Here is a 21328-nt window from a genome sequence, read left to right as displayed (position 1 = left end):
AGCCCTGTTTTATCTCTCAGTCCCTTTTTCCATAGTCACATCTTCCTGATCACAGCCCAGAAAGGTCCTGATTTGTAGGGACCCACGTGATTATATTGAATCCATCCCATAAGTCAAAGGTCTTTAACTTAATCACATCTATGATGTCTCTTTTGTCATGTAAATTAATGTGTTCATATTCACAAGTTCTGAAAATTAGGGCTTGGGAGTGTTATTATTTTGCCTACCACAAAAGTTACTATTACTATTTTAAGTATGATGATTATTTATGGTTAAGTTAAAACCAGAAATAAAATGGGAATTTGTTGATGGCTGTTTATTTGACCAAGGATACACACAACAGCTGTAAATTACTTTTTGATGATGTAGGAGTGGTTTAATGTAAGAACATAAGATGGTTTTGCTCCAGGAATAATTCTAACTAATAACTTGTCAGAAATGACAGCATTAGAACAGACTTACTATTTTGTCAATCCTAATGAAACTAATAGGCTCTAAGGATCAATAAGAAACCATGCCATGAAAGTTTAATGGGGAAACTAACTTTCACTTAGAGAAACACAAGGATACAGGGATCATGAAATAACACCACAGGAAGCACACAGACCCGTTTAGAGCATGGGGCTTCCTATTGCATTGACCCAATTTCCTTGATCATAGCACAAAGAAAAGGTGGGAGGGGGCAGTGCTCTGGACTAAAAGAGAAGGCAGATAAGCGACAACTAAATCTCTCCTGTGAATCTTGTCTGGGCTCTGATTAAAGACGGAGAGCAAAGATCAGGGAGATCTGAATGTGGATGGGGTATTCAAGGATAGCAATGAATGATGGAAAATCCTGCAGGTTTGATAATAGCTTCGTGATTACATTAGAAGAGTGCCCATAATTTTAAAGATTGCTACCACAGACATGGGATAAGACGACAACGTTCAAATTTACCTTTAAAATTGTTTCCTTCAGTCTATGAAAATAAATTTATTTTATTTTTTTATTTTTTGATGTTTATTTTTTTAGTTGTAGTTGAACACAATAACTTTATTTATATATGGTGCTGAGGATTGAACCCAGGGCCTCGAAGTGCTAGGCAAGCACTCTACCACTGAGCCCCAGCCAAATTTAAAAAGTATGTTTGGGTTTTTTCCAAAGTAAAATGACCACATCACATATATGACACTCCTGGTGTTAACAAGCAGCTCACAGATGAATGAAGCTGGTCAGGGGGAGCATTCCACCAACCAAGTATGAAGATTCATGCAACCTATGACTATTGCCAGAGAAATTAGCAAAATGTGTATATCTTGTTCTATTATGCTGATGGTAAAAAAAAAACAACTAATCTTAGTGTTATCATAAAAATCATAACAATAAAAAAGTATCTCATTGAATCTTCATGACAAATCTTTTAAAATAATCTTATTATCCCCAGTTTGTAGATGGAGAAGCTGAGGCTCAAACTGATCAGATAGAATGGAGATGTAAAAAGAGGCCTGTCCCACATCTGGACAATGTTCTCAATCAACATTCAATGTCTATTCAATTTATTCAATAAATACTGACTGTGTGCCAGCAAAACTGAAGGAGCCCTTTGTAGTTTGAGGCTTGTAGATGCTTTCTTCAATCTAGTTTTTTTTTTTGGGGGGGGGCAGGTGTACTGGGGATTGAACTCAGGGGCACTCAACCGCTGAGCCACATCCCCAGCCCTATTTTGTATTTTATTTAGAGACAGGGTCTCACTGAGTTGCTTAGCACCTTGCTGTTGCTGAGACTGGATTTGAACTTGTGATCCTCCTGTTTCAGCCTCCCAAGTTGCTGGGATTACAGATGTGTGCTACTGTGCCCTGCTTCAATCTAGTTATTATTTATGGATGAAGATGATAAAGAAATGGATCCTATTAAGCACCATGTATATTTTGTCTTGTTTAATTGGAGAACTCTACAAATAATTTACATCAGCTGAATTTTTAAACTTTACATTTAATGAAGAGTTAGGTATGGACTATTTTCCCAACTGGCTACATAGGTCATCTCCATCTACTCTGTTTAGATAAATATTTATTTTGGATTCTGATTTTACCCAATTCAGGAACATTAAATGTGTCAACAAACTCTGAAACAAGGCTAACATAACGTAAATGTCAAGTTTCTTGGATTTGTTGCAAGCTGTATAAAACAAAACAGTAATGGGCATTAAGAAAAACAACTCTGAGATTGTCAGGCCTTAAGAACATGTTATTTATGTTCTACTAAGGAAAAGAACACAATGGAGACATTTGGGCCAGAGCTTATTGAATCTGCTTTTCCCAAGTCAGAGGCTGCAGTACTTAGGGTTTAGATGACACATCTATTATATTTAAATCATACAAATATTTACTGCCTTTCTCTTTCCTTTGCTTCTAACTGCATGGGTGTAAACTAGTTTATGGGTTATTATGCATTGGAGCAGAAAAATGAGACAGAGAAAAGAGACTTTACAAAGAAAATTTCAGACGTATTAGTTCAATCTCATAAAAAATAAATTGCCTGCATTTCACCAAATGCCATAATCTATACAGTGCACTGTATTTGTGCTTAATTCTTCTATTCGATTTTAAATTATTGTGGTATTTTTATTAAGGTTCATGTATTTGGCTTACAACAGTTCCATTTCTATATTGCTCCATAGCAGTTCTATCCAACAAAAACATAATGCAAGCCACATACATAATTTTAGATTTTCTAGTAGTCATATTAAAAAATAAAAAGAAAAAGAAACAGGTAAAATTAATTTTAATAGGATATTTTATTTAACTCAATATCGAATGAGTAATATTTCAACATGTAATTAATATAAAAATCTATGGGCTGGGGAAACAGCTCAGTGATAAGAACCTAACCTAGTAAGAACAAAGCCCTGAGTTTTGATCCTTTGCACTGTAGTGAAAAAAAGAAAGAAAAAAGAAAAAAAAAAAAGACCATTAAAAACCTTGTTGATGATATATTTTACTTTTTGCATATTAAGTCTTTGAAACCTAGAGTGTATTTATACTTCCATGACAGAACACCTGTACAGCCTGCCCTATCCAACATCACCTAAACCCAGGACACCCTGGATTAATTCTTCCACGATTATGAAGTAAGGATTATTTTCTAGCTTTTTAATGCTGGACTAACACTTCTGGAGTTCAAAACAGTGCATCTGTGTTTGGAGTCTCAATGCAGCTGCCTCATATAAAATGAAGGCATTCTAATCCAAATAGGAAACAGGGAAATTGATGAAGTGAGAAAATGCACAGATCACGTGTGCTGAATAAGTGGCTTCCTAGAGACCTTGAGGGAAGAGTTGTCCTGTAAAACACCAGGACAAGTTTCTGGCATTTTCTGGGTGATTATTCCATTCTTGATGTAATGTGCTGAGTTTTTTTTTTTTTTCTTTCCCTAAAACAAGCTACTCTATTGAATAACTTGTAGCCTGTAAAAGCCCACACTATCACAACAGCCATGGCTTGCTCTCCCTGGAAAGTGTTCAGCTCCTGACCCAGCAGGTCAACGGGGAGAAAGAAGTGCCAACTCCACAGTTGGCAAGGAGAAAGGCACTTACTTTGGTTTTAGTCGAACACGTCTTTTTCAGAGGACAGCAACCACTATTGCATTCAGTTACCTGCTGGGAGTTCTACCCTCACCTGGTGTCACTGTCCCTCCTAGGGCCTTGGGACCCCTCATCCTGTGAGAGTGAACTGTGATGTCCAACTGCTTCCCCTTTCATGTTTGAGAAGGGATGATCCCTTTCCACTCTGCTCCCATAGTTTCTTCCACAAAGGGGTTCATTCATTAATTTCCCAAATATGTATTGCAAAGATTCAGTTCTACATATTAGAAATATCAGACTGAAAAGAGAGCGGGCCAGAAATCCAGAAAAATAAGGACAAAACCTTCCCATCTAGGAGACAGACAAATAAATAAATATGATTTGTGCTGTGGAGGCAGGTAAGATGAGCACAGAGCCCGGGAAGCCCTGGGATTTGGAGGTAACTATCTGGGGAAAAGAAGATGCAGTTTTTGAGAGGACAGTCAGGAAGGGGTCTCACTGGCAAAGGTGATGTCACTTCAAAGGCAACATCTGAGCAAAGGCCTAGACAAGGCAAAGAGCAAGGAGAAATGCCAGGAAGAGTCAAGAAGAAGACTGACTCTGTTCAAGGCTCGGGCTGTCTGTGTTTCTACACATCTTGACGATCCCTCTCTGTCTCACCTATGCCCTATTAGGTGTATTAATCAGAATCAACATCTTGGACAGTCTAAATTTATCATACTGGGCCCCGAGTTGGTCATGAAGGAGACAGGAGGGCAGGGTGAGGTCAGAGAGCTCCTTCCCAGGTTTTCACCCTCTGCAAAATGAGGTCTATTATGGAAAGCAGCCATGGTCAGTGGTTGGAGCTTTTGCTGTCTTGCATTTTGATTATCTTTTCTATCCTCTGCCCCATCCTCCTGCTCCCCATTTTCTGAACATTCTTGAAGAAGGGACAGCCTGCTGATTGAAGCCCTCTCTTTCCTCCCCTGCCATTTCCAAACTGTCTCTCTCTTGGGGTTCTGCCCTTAGTTACCCACTCACTGTTAGTGCTGGTGATGACCTTTATATCAGCAGCGAGATCCTCACCAGTGAGGAAAGAGGACATAAAATTAATCAAATTATAGTCAAATCATGCTAAGTGGAGCTCAACTAAAAATTGGCTGAAGGGAGTCTGAGACATGTGGGAAGAATTGGATTTAAGTCTAAATGTGTATCTATAAAAGACAAATACGAACAGATAATAACACCTAGCTAAGATTTAGCTAAATGGAAAAGAATTAATCTAAAGAAGGCCAAGAAATATCCGCCCTGGAGAGCAGAGGTTCTCCTCTGTAAATTAGTGAGTCACAAGAATTTAGGCAATAAGTGAATAATTGTGGGGTAAGATTAACTAGGTGTTCTAAGGTTGTTGAAGATCTTAAATTACACCAATTTAGCAGAGAGTGGGTTCAGTGTGCTTTAAGATAACAATTAGCTCCCGTAAAAGAAGGGAACTTAAGTGTTCCTGCTTCTCTGTGGGTTTCTGCCTTTATGAAATCATCTCTAGCATTTGCTGAGTTGGGGTTAGAAACCCAGAATATCCAGGTGTCAGACTTTGGATTGACTGACTTTCTTTAAAACAAAAGCTTTTTTTTTTTTTTTTTTTTTTTAAAAAAAGTCAAACCCAATCTCACAGAAATTAGAATCATGGAACATTAGAGCCAGAAGGATATTAGCACTCTGGTTGAAACTTTGATTTTACAGATGAAGAGTCAGTTTCTTCATCTGTAAAATAGAGGGCTAGATGATGAGATTGCATATCTTCCACCTCCAAGAATCCACAAAATCTAGAGAAGCTTATTGGCTGCCCAAAGCCATACAGCTGATCACACCAGACTTGGACAGGGGGTTTGGTTGATTCCCAAGGTTCTCTTCATGGTTGTGAGACAATTTTGTATCCTAAAAAAAAATCCAGTCAGATCAGTTGCTTGATACAATGCAGCTAAATAATCATCTCACCCAGTTGGATAGTCCCCCCATTTCAATCCGTTTTTCTGTATCAATGTAAACATAACCTTGGGGACATCCCCAGCCATAAGAGCGAAGCTTGAACACAACTCAGTTGTGCTTGTGGTTGGCCGAGTCACTCCAGAGAACACAACAAACCCAGTCTATAGTGTGGGGACCAGGAAACAATGGCTTCGATGCTTTTCAACATGCAGGTTTATGCAAAGGTGACCTGAACTAGGACCTGACTTGGAAAGCCTGAGTGCCCATATGTGTCAGCAGAGAATGACCCTAACTAGCAAGAAATCACTGATGGACTGAAATACTTTGTCTTGAGTCCAAGCTTCTGGTGGCTGCCAAGCGACGACTGCATTTCCCCAGGGCAGTGCAAGTGTGCTGTGAAATCTTTCAGCAAGTGTAACATGAAATCCCCCAGCAGGGATGTAGTGGCCAGCTCATTCCTAACCCTGGGGCTGGAGCAGTCTATCCCTGTACATCATGCTGGGCCATGATCCTCTACTGCACAAGGTTCCATACCTCAGACTCACTTTCATTTCAACATCTTCTAGGAAACAGGTCAACGGCATACATTAACACCCCCACACCCACACCATAAGCAAAACGAAAGGTGACCAACTGGGAAAACATTTGTAACTCACATTACAGAAATCCCTAATATATCAAGGGCTTATCAAACTTACCAACTCTATTGGAAAAGACATCTTAGAAATAATTAGTCTTCAAAAACATTCTTACAAACTCTAAATATGTCAACAAATGTTCAACCTTACTCATAAAGAGAAATGCTAAGTCAAACCATGTAGAAATCTTCATCTAATATATGGGTAAAAATCTAAACTTTTTTTTTTTATTGTTGGCTGTTCAAAACATTACACAGTTCTTGATATATCATATTTCACACTTTGATTCAAGTGGGTTATGAGCTCCCAAAAAATCTAAACTTTTGATAGACTACTGTATTAGCAAGACTGTGAAGAAGAAGGACTGTCACGTATCATGGGATGAATGCCAAAGGGTACACACTTTATGGAGAGAATTTTGGCATCTAGGAAAATTACCGATATATTTACCTTTTAATCTGTTTCTAGAAATTATCTCAAAGAAATGCTGGCAAATATCAAAAGCTATTCATTTCAAGGTTATTAATTGCAATGCCATTTATAATTGCAAAATACAAGAACCTTAATATCCATTGATAAAGGACTGGCTGAACAGACTGCAGTGCACTATAGCTACAAAAGAGGATGAGAAAGATCTTATATATTGCAAGGTAGTAATCATCAAAATACTGTTAATTAAACAAAAGTAAGGTGGACAACCATGTGTATAGTAGCATATACCAGTGCGTGTATATTTGTGTATTTGCTTACAAATGAAAGTATAAGCTAAAAGCTGCCCAAAATGGTTGGAAAGTTGGGATAGACGGGACAGGGATGGTGGATAGATTTATTTTATTCTGTGTTTTTATTTTTTTATTTTAGAATCCTATAGATTTTAAATCTAATTTTAAAACAAGCAGAATTAAACAGATGATCATTATTGTGCATTGACTTGTGGCTGAACCACATGGAGGAATAATTTTAAGTGATTTTAAAAGAGAGCAATTTTCAACTGTACATCCCGAGGGGGATATATTTAAAGGTTAAAAATAACCACAATGAAATCTCAAGCAGTTTTCAGTGATTGTATTTTTAGTAATAGTATATGTATTATAATTTTGAGAGCATATATTTTAAGCAAGGAAGAAATTATATTAATATAGTAGGATGAATAAAAGAAGAAAATTCAAATGCAAATTAAAATTCAAGACAATTAAAATAAAATTTCTATATACCTAAATTTGAACTGAACATACTAATAGGAATTTGTGATATGATTTTTCCTTAACAAAAAGGGTCTAGAAACCATGACCAGCTCAGGAGCAATGAAAACCCTTACTGCCCAGATTGTGGTCTCTAAACAGACTTCCTTTTTGAAAGGACCAAGGCCTGTTGGAGGAATGGCTGGTTGTGAGTCAGGGTGCAGGAAACACACAAGGTAACGTTAGAATATCTAGTCCTACCAAATGCAAGACACTTATCAAAGACCACTGGGATCATGGCATAGATTACTGGAGAAACTTGAAGAGGTTTCTGTTCATCCAAGCAGGGATGGGGTTATAGAAAGAGACAGATATTATTACCCTATCTGCATGTATGATTACACTACTGGAGTGACTCTGAACCATGTATAGTCAGAGAAATGAGAAGTTGTGCTCCATTTGTGTATAATGTGTCAAAATGCATTGTACTGTAAAATTAATAAATAAATTTGTAAAAAAATGGAACATTTTGATCATTAATAACAATAACAATAGTAGATTGAAACACATCAACTACGTTAAAATCCATGTATTCCATGTACCTCAGATAGAGCATTAATCTCCAGGATATATGAAGAACTCAAAAACTTAACACCAACAAAAACAAATAACTCAATCAATAAATGGGCTAAGGAACTGACCAGACACTTCTCAGAAGAAGAAATACAATGAGTCTACAAGTAAATATTAAAAAGTTCAACATCTCTAGCAATCATAGAAATGCAAATTAAAACCACACTGAGATTCCATTTCATTCCATTCAGATGGCAATTATCAAGAACACAAGCAACAATATATGTTAGAGAGGATGCGGGGGAAAAGGTACATACATACATTGCTGGTAGGACTGCAAACTGGTGCAACCATTCTGGAAAGTAGTATGGAGATTCCTCAGAAAACTTGAAATGGAATCACCATTTGATCTAGTTATTCCACTCCTAGGTTTATACCCAATGGACTCAAAATGAGCACAGCCACATCAAAGTTTATACAGCTCAATTCACAATAGCTAAAATATGAAACCATCTTAAGTGTCCTTCAATAGATGAATGGATAAAGAAATTGTGGTATATATACATAATGAAATAATACTCAGACATAAAGAAGAATGAAATTATGGCATTTGTGGGTAAATGGATGGAACTGGAGAATATTATGCTAAGCAAAATAAGCCAATCCTAAAGAACTTAAAGGCCAAATGTTTTCTCTGATATGTGGGGGTAGCTAGGGAAGAGTAGAGGTACTTTGGATTAGACAGAGGGGAGTGAAGGGAGGAAAGAGGATATGGGGGTAGAAAGGACAGAGAATGAATTGAACATCATTATCCTATATGCATACGTGATTACATGATCTGTGTAAATATAATTTACAACAAGAAGAATGAAAGTTATTCTCCAATTATGTATGATGTGTCAAAATGCATTCTACTGTCATGTATAACTAACTAGAACAAATTAAAAAAAAAGAGAAAAGGAATCCATGTGTTAGTAAAGATATATTTTAAAGAACCAATCTCCTGGGTAAACATGTAGAGGACACAAGGGAAACAGCTCTTTATTGTGAAAATAAAGAGAATCAATTGTCCTGACTTTTTGTTTATTTATTTATTTATTTTTGGTTCTTATTTATAATATACCATGGAGTACTCAAATAGTTGAGCTGGAAAACGACTTCTTTAGGGAAAGTACCTGCTAAAAAATAGAATCTGCATAATAGGATAGAATTTGCATACCACTAGTTTGTGATCCCTAATAAATACTGGATTAAACAGCAACCATCAATAGGTACTGAGGCCATTAGGCAGAAAAGGGAACTCTAAAAGGAGGAACTTCTCAAAATTTAGTGTGCATGTGAATTACTTGGGGAAACTATTAAATTCTGATTTACTAGGTCTGGGGTTGAAACTGAGATTCTGCATTTGTTACAAGTCACTGACTCAGCTATGGAGGATCATTCTAAGGAAGAGAAAAGCAGCCCTGGACATTAGCAAGCCAGGCCTTGTGTTCCTCTTGGTCAGAAACAATTCCACTGAACAACATCAGACGAGGTGACTCTGTGCCCCATGACGGACCAAATCAAAACAAGCCTACTCCATAACCATGTCTAAACACAAATCGAGAACTTTGTCCAAACCACAAAACTGACCAAACAGCCCCCTCTCTGAAGGGACTTCTTTGCCAATTACTGCTGTAGGCTTAGTCTACTCTTTCCTCTTCTAGGTAGATTAATTGCCTTAATGTCACTTCCTGACATTACCTAAACCTGATTCCTTAAATCTTCCCTAAAATCACAAATGTAAACCGAGGTCTACTCATAAGTCCTTTCTAAGTCCCTCTCAATCATCCCATGGTCCCACAGAGGAGCAAGTGCCCACTCTCCCGGCAGCAGGCACTGAACACTGTGTTTGTTCCCTCCAAGTGTGTTCTGTGGTCTTAGCTGGAGCAGAAATCCAACCGTGTGATGATCAGGCTGTGGCCTCCTGATGTGATGCAATAGAAGACTCACAGTGTCACCTTTAAAGTAAACTTGACAAAAAAAAAACAGAGCTGGACCTGCATCTGATTAAGCCTCAGCTCTAAACCCCAGTTTATAAGAAATATGAGACACCTAGGAATATCCGAAAGAACTATTTTCAGTTCAACCACAAGGCAAATTATTTTTTTTAAAAAACCAATACATGACATTAAAAAATGGAGAGTAATTTAAAGATCCAAAAAAATTCAACAGTGAGAGCAATCAGTCGTAGGGCGTGTTCTTTGTTTGGACCCTGATTTGTACAAACTGTACATAAACTATCAATGATAATAAGACAACTGGGGATACCTGAACAGTAAATAGATCTCTGATATTCACAAATCATGAATGTGAATATTTTTAGGTTTTATAATGGCAGCATCCATTTTTTCAAAATATTTACACATCGGATATGATGTCTAGGATTTGCTTTAACACAAACAACAGTCATGATGAGAGGGAGTGGGTGGAGGGAAGGATCAGCCATATTTGATAACTGCTGAAGGGTATATGGTGATCATTTTTACCATGCTCCCTAATTATGATATGCCTGAAAAGTTCCACAGTAAACAATTCATAAAAAATATTTTTAAAGCATTTAAGTTAAGAGATTATTGAAAGAAGAAATATCAAGGAAAATTAAGGACTTTAGCTCAAAATGGCTGAAAGTTCTATAGAAATAAATTATAATGTCTATAAAAACTTACCCATGACTCAAATTACGTTCTGACCAATTTCTTGAGAGCTAGCTGAACATTCATTAATTTCTTCTGTTGTTTTTTTTTAAATCACTAACAGATATATCAATTGCAAGTGATGAGAAATAAGGAATTATTATTAGGAAGACTTAGGTAATGGCCTTTGGAGAAGCATTCAATTTAAACGTTTGCCTCTTAAAAAGAAGGAAATGTATTATTTGAGCAGTTACCTGGATCTGTAGCAGATAACATTGAGCCAAAAAATAAACAGTCGGTAAAATGAAAGTCTCCATTTTTCAACTGGCCGGCATATATCATCGCCTTGACAAAACCATACACAATTAACCTGTAAAAGAGAAAAATAAGATCTTTAAATATTGAGTGGAGTCCTGTGTAAACCAGTTATCACTGCAAACATTCCTCCTGAACAGGCATTCTGCACAACCACCCCATCCTGCCCGTTCATGGCCACTGGCTCTCAGTTCACTACAATCTCTGAACCAAATATCACCAATCATTCACCCAGCAAAAGGTAACAGGGCATTTTATGGTTTATTTCAATAGAAACAAGATAAATCTCAAGGATTTAAAAAATAATCTGTCAAACGTGGCACTGCAAATCATGCCTACAAATACAGTGGCTGTGTTGACATCTGTAAATGGATTATTTTTCAGTTTTCCTTGTTTGGTCTGTTGGGGGTGTCTGTCTGCAGAGGGTTCGAGTTTCAAATCTGTCATCTCAGGAGAAAGATACTGGCCACTGGCAGGGCACAGCCACCCAGCCGCTTTATAATAGACAAATCTCCGTTCTGGGTGTCAGGGCACTTCCACCCTCATAGAGAAGCCCTGTTAGGTCGGAGCATGTGCAATGTCGACAAGCAATGCAAATGCTGACATGGTCACTCATGTGGTTTTACAAGAAACGCTGCTCTGGTTTTGAAGATTTCCTATGTATGAAATGCAAATCCTCTGTTTGTGTCATCCTCTGGCACCCTGTAGTCTTTATATTATTTATTTATTTATTTGGCTGATTGATTTTGCTAAAACCTAGTAGAGAAAAGACAGAGATTGGAGAACTGAACTGCAGTGTAATCTAAGGTCTGTAAGAGCTTAGAAACTACAGACCATCAAACCAACAGAGGGATGTTTAAATACATTCACTTAAAAGTTAATTTTTTTAAAAAATGGTTCTGAGGTTGGAGGCTTTGGTTAAAGATCAGATATGAGAAATTATACTTTCAACAATAATACAGATATTTCAAATTGTAAGAGAAATATATCCATCTATTTCAGACAGAATTACATCTAAATACAGGCAGTAGCACACACTGGCTATAGGATTTTATGCTCTTACTAAAACTTTTGAATTTTTAATATCTTTAGTCATATGATAGGGTAACAATAATGTGCACGGAGCTTTTTAACAATTAATGAAATAATAAACACATGGTGTTGGGCACATAGTAAGTTCTCAATGATGTCATTATTATTACTAGCAATGATCAAAATAGCACTTAGCATTTATTTACAGTTTCTACTTTGCATTGTCTAAATTTATTCAATTCACACTTTGATCCCATAAGGCGGGTATTACTATTTTCATTTACATATAAGAACAGTGAACACAGTAATTAAGTGACTCATGTGAGTGACACAGTAAACTGTGAATCCCAGATTTGAATCGAGGTCTGGCGCACAGCCTGGTCAGGTTTAACCTCCACGTCGTATTGCCTAGAAGAGTGGGTCTCTATTAGCATGATACCTGACGTCCTATACTATAGTCCAACCACCCCCTAAGGTGTTGCCCTGGGCAGGAATGAGGTCTGCCAAAGAATCAGAAATAATACTACCCTTTGAGGGCGCTAGTGAGCCCATCTATAGTGGGCTAGAGATGGAGACCCCACGCTGCGGAGTGTGGTGTCCAGCACAGGACACGGAATCTCATTCAGGCTGCAGGTGGTAAGCATCTGTGAGCAAATGTGCCAGCAGGACAAGACTGTGGCGAGGTGAAGATGCAAGTTCAAGGGGCCTCGTTCTTGGCAGGTCGTCTGTGCTTGACCCGGCAGGCCACTTGAGGGGTGCCAAGTGTGCCATCTCTTGACAGGCCCAGGACAGTTTCATCCAGCTGATTTATTTGTTCAATAGATATTTATTGTTTAACCCCTAGTAAGTGGCAGGCTCTCTATTAAGTGCTTAAAATATATTAGTTAACAGAATAAAGATGCATGAGAACACGCAGTTAACAGGATGGAAAATAATAAAAATCAGAGAAGTTCAAATTCCATTTGCTCTCCAAGTCACTCCCTGGATTGAAATCTGCCAGTCTGAATGACACTCGGACATTCGGGATTTGGACATTCCAGACAGTCATGACATTGCCACAGAAGGACTCCTCGTTTCACCCTTCAGCATCTTGTGGGGTCAGCCCAACCTCACCACGATCCATTCTCATTTGAACTGCATTTCAAATATGGAGCAGTAGACCTGTGGCTCAGCAGTAAAGTGCTCACCTAGCATGTGTGAGGTGCTGGGTTCGATCCTCAGCACCACATAAAAGTAAATAAATAAAATAAAGGTATTGTGTCCAACTACAACTAAAAACTTAAAAAAAAATGGAGCATTAACAGGCTCTGGAATCAGTGTCAACTTTATGATCTGTGACTATATTTCTGAAATTCTGTATCTATTAGTTAATTTTACAGGTTAAAAATCCAAGGCTCAAATTAAAATGATTGTTCCATATTGTGTAGAAGCCATTAAATTGGATAATATAAAAATATATGTATTCATGGTACGTAGGCTTAGCAACAAGGAAGCCAGAAACCTCATACACTATTGCTGTAAATTAAAATGCTAATATTTTAAACATTCAATAACTTATTGGTTTCCTGTGGATTAATATTAATAAAGTAATCAAATAGGTACCAAAAAGTGTATAAATAGATTATTAACAGATCACAAATATTTATTGTAGTAAACAATTCAAGACAAATTGCAGAATATACACATGATGGGACTGAATATGCAACTATTAAAACTATCTGTAAGAATATTATTGGTCACGGCAAAGTCAATTATTTTTAAATTAATAAAATTTTATAAATTTGACTATACTTAGGTATTCATTTATGAAACAAAAAACTAGAAACACATAATCCATTATTAATGATAATTGCAATTACATAAGTGGGATTAAATGTGACCCTCTTCTTGTTAGCTTCATTGCATTTCCCCAGTTCTCTTAAAATAATAGCCATAATAAAAACAATGTACATTATAAGCATCATTATGAACACAGTAGAGCTTTTATCCTCATGATATAATATACAACAGACATCATTTTATCCTCATAATCCTCTGAGTTACATATTGTAATTATTCCTTTTTACAAGCGAGAAAATTTTAGGAATCAGAGAGGTTAAGTAACCAGCCCATAGTCACAGAATCAGCTATGGCAGATCTCAACTTGAATATAGTCCGATGGACACAAAAGTCTATACATGTTTTAAATATTATAATATTTACACAAATTATTTGGACACATTAATGGGTTTTGCTGTGACACTTTCATACATGTATATACCATGCTTAGATCGTGTCCACCTTCCTTTCTACCCTTTCTGTCTTTCCCTCTCTTCTTTCTTCTCTTCAGTGCCTTTCCACTTCCCAAATAGTTTCTCTTCTACTTTCAGGTTATTTATTTATTTATTTATTTATTTATTTATTTACTTTTTATATACTTGAGAAGATATACAATACTTATCTTTCCATGTCTGGCTTATTTTTTCTTAAAATGATGTCCATTTTCCTGCAGATGAAAATTTCATTCTTCTTTATGGCTGAATAATATACCCCACTGTACATATATGTCATATTTCCTTTATCCATTCATCTACTGATAGATTTCCAGATTGATTCCATATCTAGAATACCGTGAATAGTGGCACAATAAACATGGACATGCAGGTTTCCCTTTTGTATGCTAACTTCATTTCTTTGAGTAAATATCCAGGAGTGGTATAGCTGCATCATAGGGTATTTCTGATTTTAGTTTTTTGAGAAAGCTCTATACTGTTTTCCACAGTGGCTATATTAATTTACACCCCCACAATAACATAGAAGTATTGCTTTTTTCCATATGCTAGCCAGAATTTGTTATTTTTCATTTTTTTGTTGCTTTTATTTATTTGTTTTTTCACATTAGCCATTCTGACTGGGGTGAAATGGAATCTCAGTGTAGTTTTGATTTGGCATTCTCCTGATGGCTAAAGATATTGAGCATTTTTTTTCATATGTTTATTGGCCATTTGTATTTCTTTTGAGGACTGTCTGTGCAAATCATTTGCCCATTTTTTGATTGTATTACTTGTTCTTTTTTTGTTAAGCTTTTTGTGTTCTTTACATATGAATACTAATCAACTCTAAGATGAAAAAAATGTAAAGATTTCCTCCTATTCTGTAGATTGGCCCTTCCCTTCATCGTTTTCTTTGCTGTGCAGAAGCTGTTTGATTTTATGTAATCCCATTTGTCAATTCTTGCTTCTGTTTCCTAGGCTCTTGAAGGCCTATTCAGGAAATCACTGCCTGTGCCAATCTCTTGAAGTGTTTCCCTGATGTTTTCTTCTAGTACTTTCAAAGTTTTATGCTTGACATTAAGGTCTTTGATACATTTTGAGCTGATTTTGGTGCAGGGTGAGAGATGGGGGTCTAGTTTCAATCTTCTACATGTGGATATCCAGTTTTTCCAGCACCATGCGTTGACAAGGCTGTCTTTTTTTCCAAAGTGTTTTTGGCGACTTTGTTAAGAATCACTTGGCTGGAGATGAGTGGGTTTATTTCTGGATCCTCTATTCTATCCCATTGGTCTAAATGCTTTTTTTTAATGCCAATATCAAAGTTTATTTTTTTTAAATAGCTCTATAGTATATTTTGAAATCAGGTATTGTGATGCCTGCCACATTGTTCTTTTTGCTCAAGATTGCTTTGGTTACTTGAGGTCTTTTATGTTTCCATACGAATATTTGGATTGCTTTTTCTGGTTCTGCAAAGAATGTCACTGGTGTTTTAATGGGGATTGCCATGAACCGTAGACAACTTTCAATAGTATAGACATTTTTACAATAGCCATTCTCCTAATCCATGAACACGGGAGCTCATTCCATCTTCTAGTATCTTCCTTTTCTTTGTTCAGTGTTTTGTGGTTTTCATTGTAGGGATTTTTCACCTTCTTGAATAAGTTTTTTCCATGTATACCTTACATACTTAACTACCAATTCTATAATGCTTTTGAAATTAGAAGAAACAGATGTATGGGTGTAAACATGCACACATACACACAAACACACATCTCGTTTGCTTTTAAAAAGACAAATGTCTTGTTTACTACAAATTAACTCCTGGACCTAAAGTAACTATTATGCTAGTTGCTTCCTTCAGAGAGACCAAAATATAACAACAAAGCAAACACACACACAAACACACACACACACACACAACAAAACCTGTCTAGTGTGGGCTCATTATGGTCATTGTTATTGTAAATAATCTACCAATGGTCATTAACACTGCTAATTATAATAAGTTGAAAATTACTGTGCACCTACTATGTGTCATGCATTCTTATCAATAGAGCTATTGTCATTATTGCTACATAATTATTGATAAAAACCAATTAGTTATAAATACATTAACTGAGAGGCTAAAAAGTGGACCCATGGGGCTAGGGATGTGGCTCAAGTGGTAGGGCACTCGCCTGGCATGCGTGGGATGCTGGGTTCGATCCTCAGCACGACATATAAATAAAATAAAGATGTTGTGTCCACCGAAAACTAAAAAATAAATATTAAGAAATTCTCTCTCTTTAAAAAAAAAGTGAACCCATGTATGTATGTATATATATATATATATATACACACACACACACACAAACACACACACATATATACCATATGTATATGTACATATACACATATATACATACATATATATACACACACACACACATATACCATATATATATACCAAATATATATATATATTTGTACTGTAAATTTAACTCAGAGGTGCTTTGCCATTGTGCTGTACCCCTAGCCCATTTTTAAAATTTTATTTTTATTTTTTAAAAAAATTTTGAGACAGGGTCTGGCTAAGTTGCTTAGGACCTTGCTAAGTTGCAGAGGCTGACTTGGAACTTGTAATCCTTGTGCCTCAGCTTCACGAGTTGCTGGGATTGCAGGTATGCAGTACCACACCCAGAGTGGTATATTCTGTGAGCACTACACAGAAAGTATTTTGTATGGCTCAGGATACAGGACTGATGTAGTCTGACGGGGACAGGAAATCCAGTAAAATCCAGTGCATGATATTCCCTGAAGATTGCAAACCTGAGTGAGCTGACCTCCAGAGGTCCATCTGAGGTTGGTGACAGCCTAGGTTACAGTGTGCAGCAGCAGAGCTGCCTATTAAGCAAAATTTGCTACCATTGATTTCAACTTAGTGTCATTATACTAAATGGAAAACCCAGTTAGTGCTATTCTTTAAAAAGTAGAGTACTGGTGCTAGGGTGGATTCAAAAATGGAAATCCATGACCTGACCTCAAACAGTTGAGTATCACAGATGGCTGTCACATGACTGACTTCAGTAGAAGGGACTAGGTAAAAGGAATTTGCAGAAATGCTCAATACACCCAATTTACTAAGTGTTTATAATGCATGCACTGATTTTAAATTTCATGTGTTTGTTTCACACTATTAAACTCCACACCTAAAGGCACACTGTGAACATGTTTCAAAACAAAAAGTTCGAGGAAGTTCAAATTATTTTGATGAGTTTAGAATGTCATCTGAATGTCAGTATTTTTATAAAGAAATCCTCTTCCTCCCCAAACTCCTCCTGTTCCTCCTTTTCTTTCTTTAAATATGGCCTTCACCAAATTATGGCTATATCACCAGCAAAGGCAGTTTTTTGAATTGTTATGAACAAGCAAGGGGAATTGTTGGGAATCTGAAGACAAAACTACATGGACCAGTCCTGTAAACCATCAGAAGAGCCACACCCTGCCCCCTGCAAGCCTGTGAAATAGACCACTGCATGGAATTTGGTGGGAGAACCCAGGACCTGAGGGCGCTACAGTCAATATGAGAGTTATGATGTGCTCGCAGATGTCTGATCTACAAATATATATCCTATTTATTAGCTCACAGGTTGTGGATAGTGTCAGACCCACACTTTCTTTTTTTTCTGGGGCATATATTCAAGAATAATATCTCCCCGGGAACTCATAAATCCTTAGCTCTGGATTGATTCACATTGGGAGGGTCCTCTCCCCAAATTCATGCACTTTCTGTGATTTCTCTTCAAGACAGTTCCTACATCTGGCTTTCTGAGGGCCTAAAAGCAGCTACAATGTTCCTTCAAGATTAGAAGACTGCAGACAAAAGGTCACGATGAAATACCCTGTTGTTTGACCTTGGGTGGGTCCCAGCCTCCAGCACCTTGAGACACTTGAAAGGGAGTTAGGCCAGCCCACCTCTCACATGTCTGATGCCTGGTTTCCTGCCACTGGTCACCTTCCTGGGCCTCCTTGCCAGACTTCACTCATCCCTGTATTTCTGTGCCAGTTCCTACTGCTACAGCAACCCACGCAGATGCCTGCAGGGGATCAAGCCTCCCTTCTGTGAAGTGCTCCAAGGTTCTTGGAGGAAATATGATATAAATCCCAAGCATGAATATGGAGTGGGCATAAATTGCAAGGTTGAGATGCAGTGGGAGGTAGAGATTGGCTCAAAGATGAACTCCATTTAGGCGAGAACCTGACCAGGCATCCTGATTTTGTGTTTTCTCATATCCACTGTGCAGGAGCAAGCTGGCTCCTTCATGGATGAAGGGGATCACTTCCTGACTCTGCATCTGCCACCAAGCCCACTTGCCCACTGCTCTCTGACCTACCTAAGCACACAGGAGAAGACCAAGAGGAATCATGAAGCAGTTAGGCCAGCTACACTCACTAAGGGCACCACGTACCCCAAATAGCAACCTCCCTTGCAGAGCTGGTCAGCTTGCACCATATCATGGGATGTATGGACCCTATAGGACTCGAGTGATCCCAGAGATTCATGCTGTATCCTTGGGTGTTCCACTTCTCTTTCCAGAGACCATGATATCATGCTCCCTGGATAGAACCAATGATCTCTCGCTGCCATCCTTCTCTCAACTTGTATCCCCAGAATCCATTCTCTGATCCTGTTGACTAAACCCTTGTCTTTATTTTATTCAGATCCTAAATTTCACTCACACATTTCTTGTGTGCCTATCTTACCTGACTAATTGGAAGAGAGCCAATATGTTTGGCCTGCCATGTCCTCCTCTGCTCCAATCTCAATCCGTGTTCACATAACCCAGCCTTGCCAGATGGTAAGGGGTTAAGGAGCTCATGGTTCAGGAAGAAGGATGAATGATGTGCACAAAAACTACTAAGTGAAAATGACAAGCTTAGGAAGAAAGTTGAAGCTTAGTGCTGATGGATTGAGAGGAGGAAGGGTCACCATGGTTAGAGGAAAGATGGTATTGGATTTGAGTCTGTCCTGCAGATCAGATTAAATCAGACATGAGTTGTGGGAAGAGGCAGAGGAACAGGGGTATCATTACAGTTAAAGGCAGCAAAAGCCACCCAAATGAGTGGTAATGTGTAGAAAGTAGATGGCAAAAGTTGGGTGATTCATCTCGATAGATGTGTCCACTATGTACCATTACATGGTCTAATTCATTGGTTCTCAAATTTTGCTGCATATTAGAATTGACTAGTAGGCTTCAAAAATCTTGATGTCCAGGCTACACCCCACAGAAAGTATGGCAGAATCTCCATAACAGGGGCTCAGGCACCAGTATTCTTTAAATGCAGCTAGGGTTCAAAGCAAGTGTTCTAAATCACCACTTCTTATATTCTAATATCCAGGCCAAACACCTGGGAATCTGGAAGTCTGGAGCAGGGTCTGACATTCTGCATCCCTTCTAAGGTCTCAGATGGTGTCCTTGCTGCTGATCTCACACCACACTTTGAGTAAATAAGGATGTGATTAGGTAAGCAAATAGCTCAGCCATTTGTATGCCCTGGTGGAAGTCTTAAAAGGCAGCACTTTGAATTCACAAATGGTGCTTGCCTGAGACTCAATTAAAACCAATCCACATATACATAATAAGCACTCAATAGCCACAGCTTGATGACTTGGTCTTCATGCTGATCTGGGATGACAGAAAATTATTGAATAGTATTATTATTGAGTAGCATGTGAAGAATCAAGGTGCTGTGACTGTGACTCCAATTTGGAGCTGCTCATAGAAAAGGAGTGGGGGAGAGGGTGAAAGAAGTCACCCATTTATACGTAAAATTGAACAGACCTCTGTTGTCCCTTTGATCTGCAGCTGTACAAAGACTTGTATCCTAGGTGCAGAGACCACACTGCTCCCTGTCAGGGAAACAGATGGAGGAATGCTTCAGTTTCATCACCTCTGTTGCCGGTCACTGGGAAATCCTACCGAGTTTTTAAAAAGTGGCAAAAAGAATTTTCAAGATTTTTCTTTTAAATATTAAAAAAAATCCTAGCAGAAACTTTATGTCTTTTTTTTTTTTTTAAGGAAATAGTGTTGATTAGTAAAACAATACAGTAGGGTTTTTTTTTGCTTTGGGCTGAATTATATTAGCTCAGAAGGTCTGATTTGCAGTAGGAATGTGTGTGTGTGTGTGTGTGTGTGTGTATGTGTGGGTGGGTGTGTGTTGATGTAAACAAACATACATATACATGGATACACAGATATGTACATATAATCTTTCATATAACCAGTGAGGATGCTAGTCAAAATGTCTCAAAGAATGAAGTTCCCTAAGGCAAATGCAGGAAGGAGATCCCACTGTCCTATACATGCACACCTGGCCCTTAGCCATGGCTTTTCATCTTTAAAAACACACAAAAGACTGCTGCCTCGTTTATTCTCATCCTTCCCAGGAGGCAGATAAAATCAAGGTCAGTGTTCTTTCTTAGATGAAGTAACTACACAAGGCACTCAGGGGCCCATCTACACCCACAGCCTGTTCTCTGCCATTTTCCCTAAGTGAAAAACCATCACACTATTGGGGTCCAGTTGTTGAGATCAGGGGGACAAAACAACTTAGGAATGATTCAGTCCGACATCCCTTTTTCTAAAAATATAGAAATCAAGACTGAACCAGGTAATGACTTGGCCAGAGCCACACTGAACCCCGATGGTAGCAGAACCAATGCTAGTTTGCTCCTTGGAGAGTTCACCTCCACTGGCAAAGGGAAGGCTCTCTGCTGCCCGAATTTCAGCAAAGGGAATAAAACCTGTGATTTGAATGTAACTTGACTAATATATTACTCGTGAAGAATTTTCCATCTCTTTTCATATTCCCCAAAGCATATTTATGTTCTCCAGCTGTACCATTTGGAACCCTGAAACCAACTGCTGTTTGCAATGAATGCAAATAACAAGAAAATGCTACTCTATGGATTTTCCCCAATCCGATCAATTTTTTAGCAAGTATAGCAAGCTCATAAATAATGTAGATGTTTTAAACATATTTAGTTTAAATTAAGATGTTATACTATTTACCACTTGATTGATGGCCTTAAAATATATTGTCATTATTAGTGACAAGATATAATGAACAATTTATCTTGTGAATGGTGAA

The 21328-nt window shown here is 37.8% G+C and overlaps 1 protein-coding gene across 2 annotated transcripts in view; it reads right to left on the bottom strand.

Moving 5' to 3' along the window:
- The window catches only part of Slc9a9 (solute carrier family 9 member A9), a 536631-nt gene that overhangs the window by 389501 nt on the left and 125802 nt on the right, over nt 1-21328 (bottom strand). For both annotated transcript variants that reach the window (XR_007344170.1, XM_048794390.1), the window contains exon 5: nt 10853-10968. Coding sequence is in view for 1 of the 2 variants with exons in the window: in XM_048794390.1 (XP_048650347.1) it covers nt 10853-10968 (116 nt within the window). In the remaining variant the exon portion in view is untranslated. The remainder of the gene's footprint in view (nt 1-10852; nt 10969-21328) is intronic.

The sequence above is a fragment of the Marmota marmota genome, unplaced genomic scaffold (assembly GCF_001458135.2).
Source record: "Marmota marmota marmota unplaced genomic scaffold, marMar, whole genome shotgun sequence".
Taxonomy (NCBI): domain Eukaryota; kingdom Metazoa; phylum Chordata; class Mammalia; order Rodentia; family Sciuridae; genus Marmota; species Marmota marmota.
The sequence above is the reverse complement of the archived record's forward strand: the minus strand, read 5'-3'. Positions and strand labels throughout refer to the sequence as shown.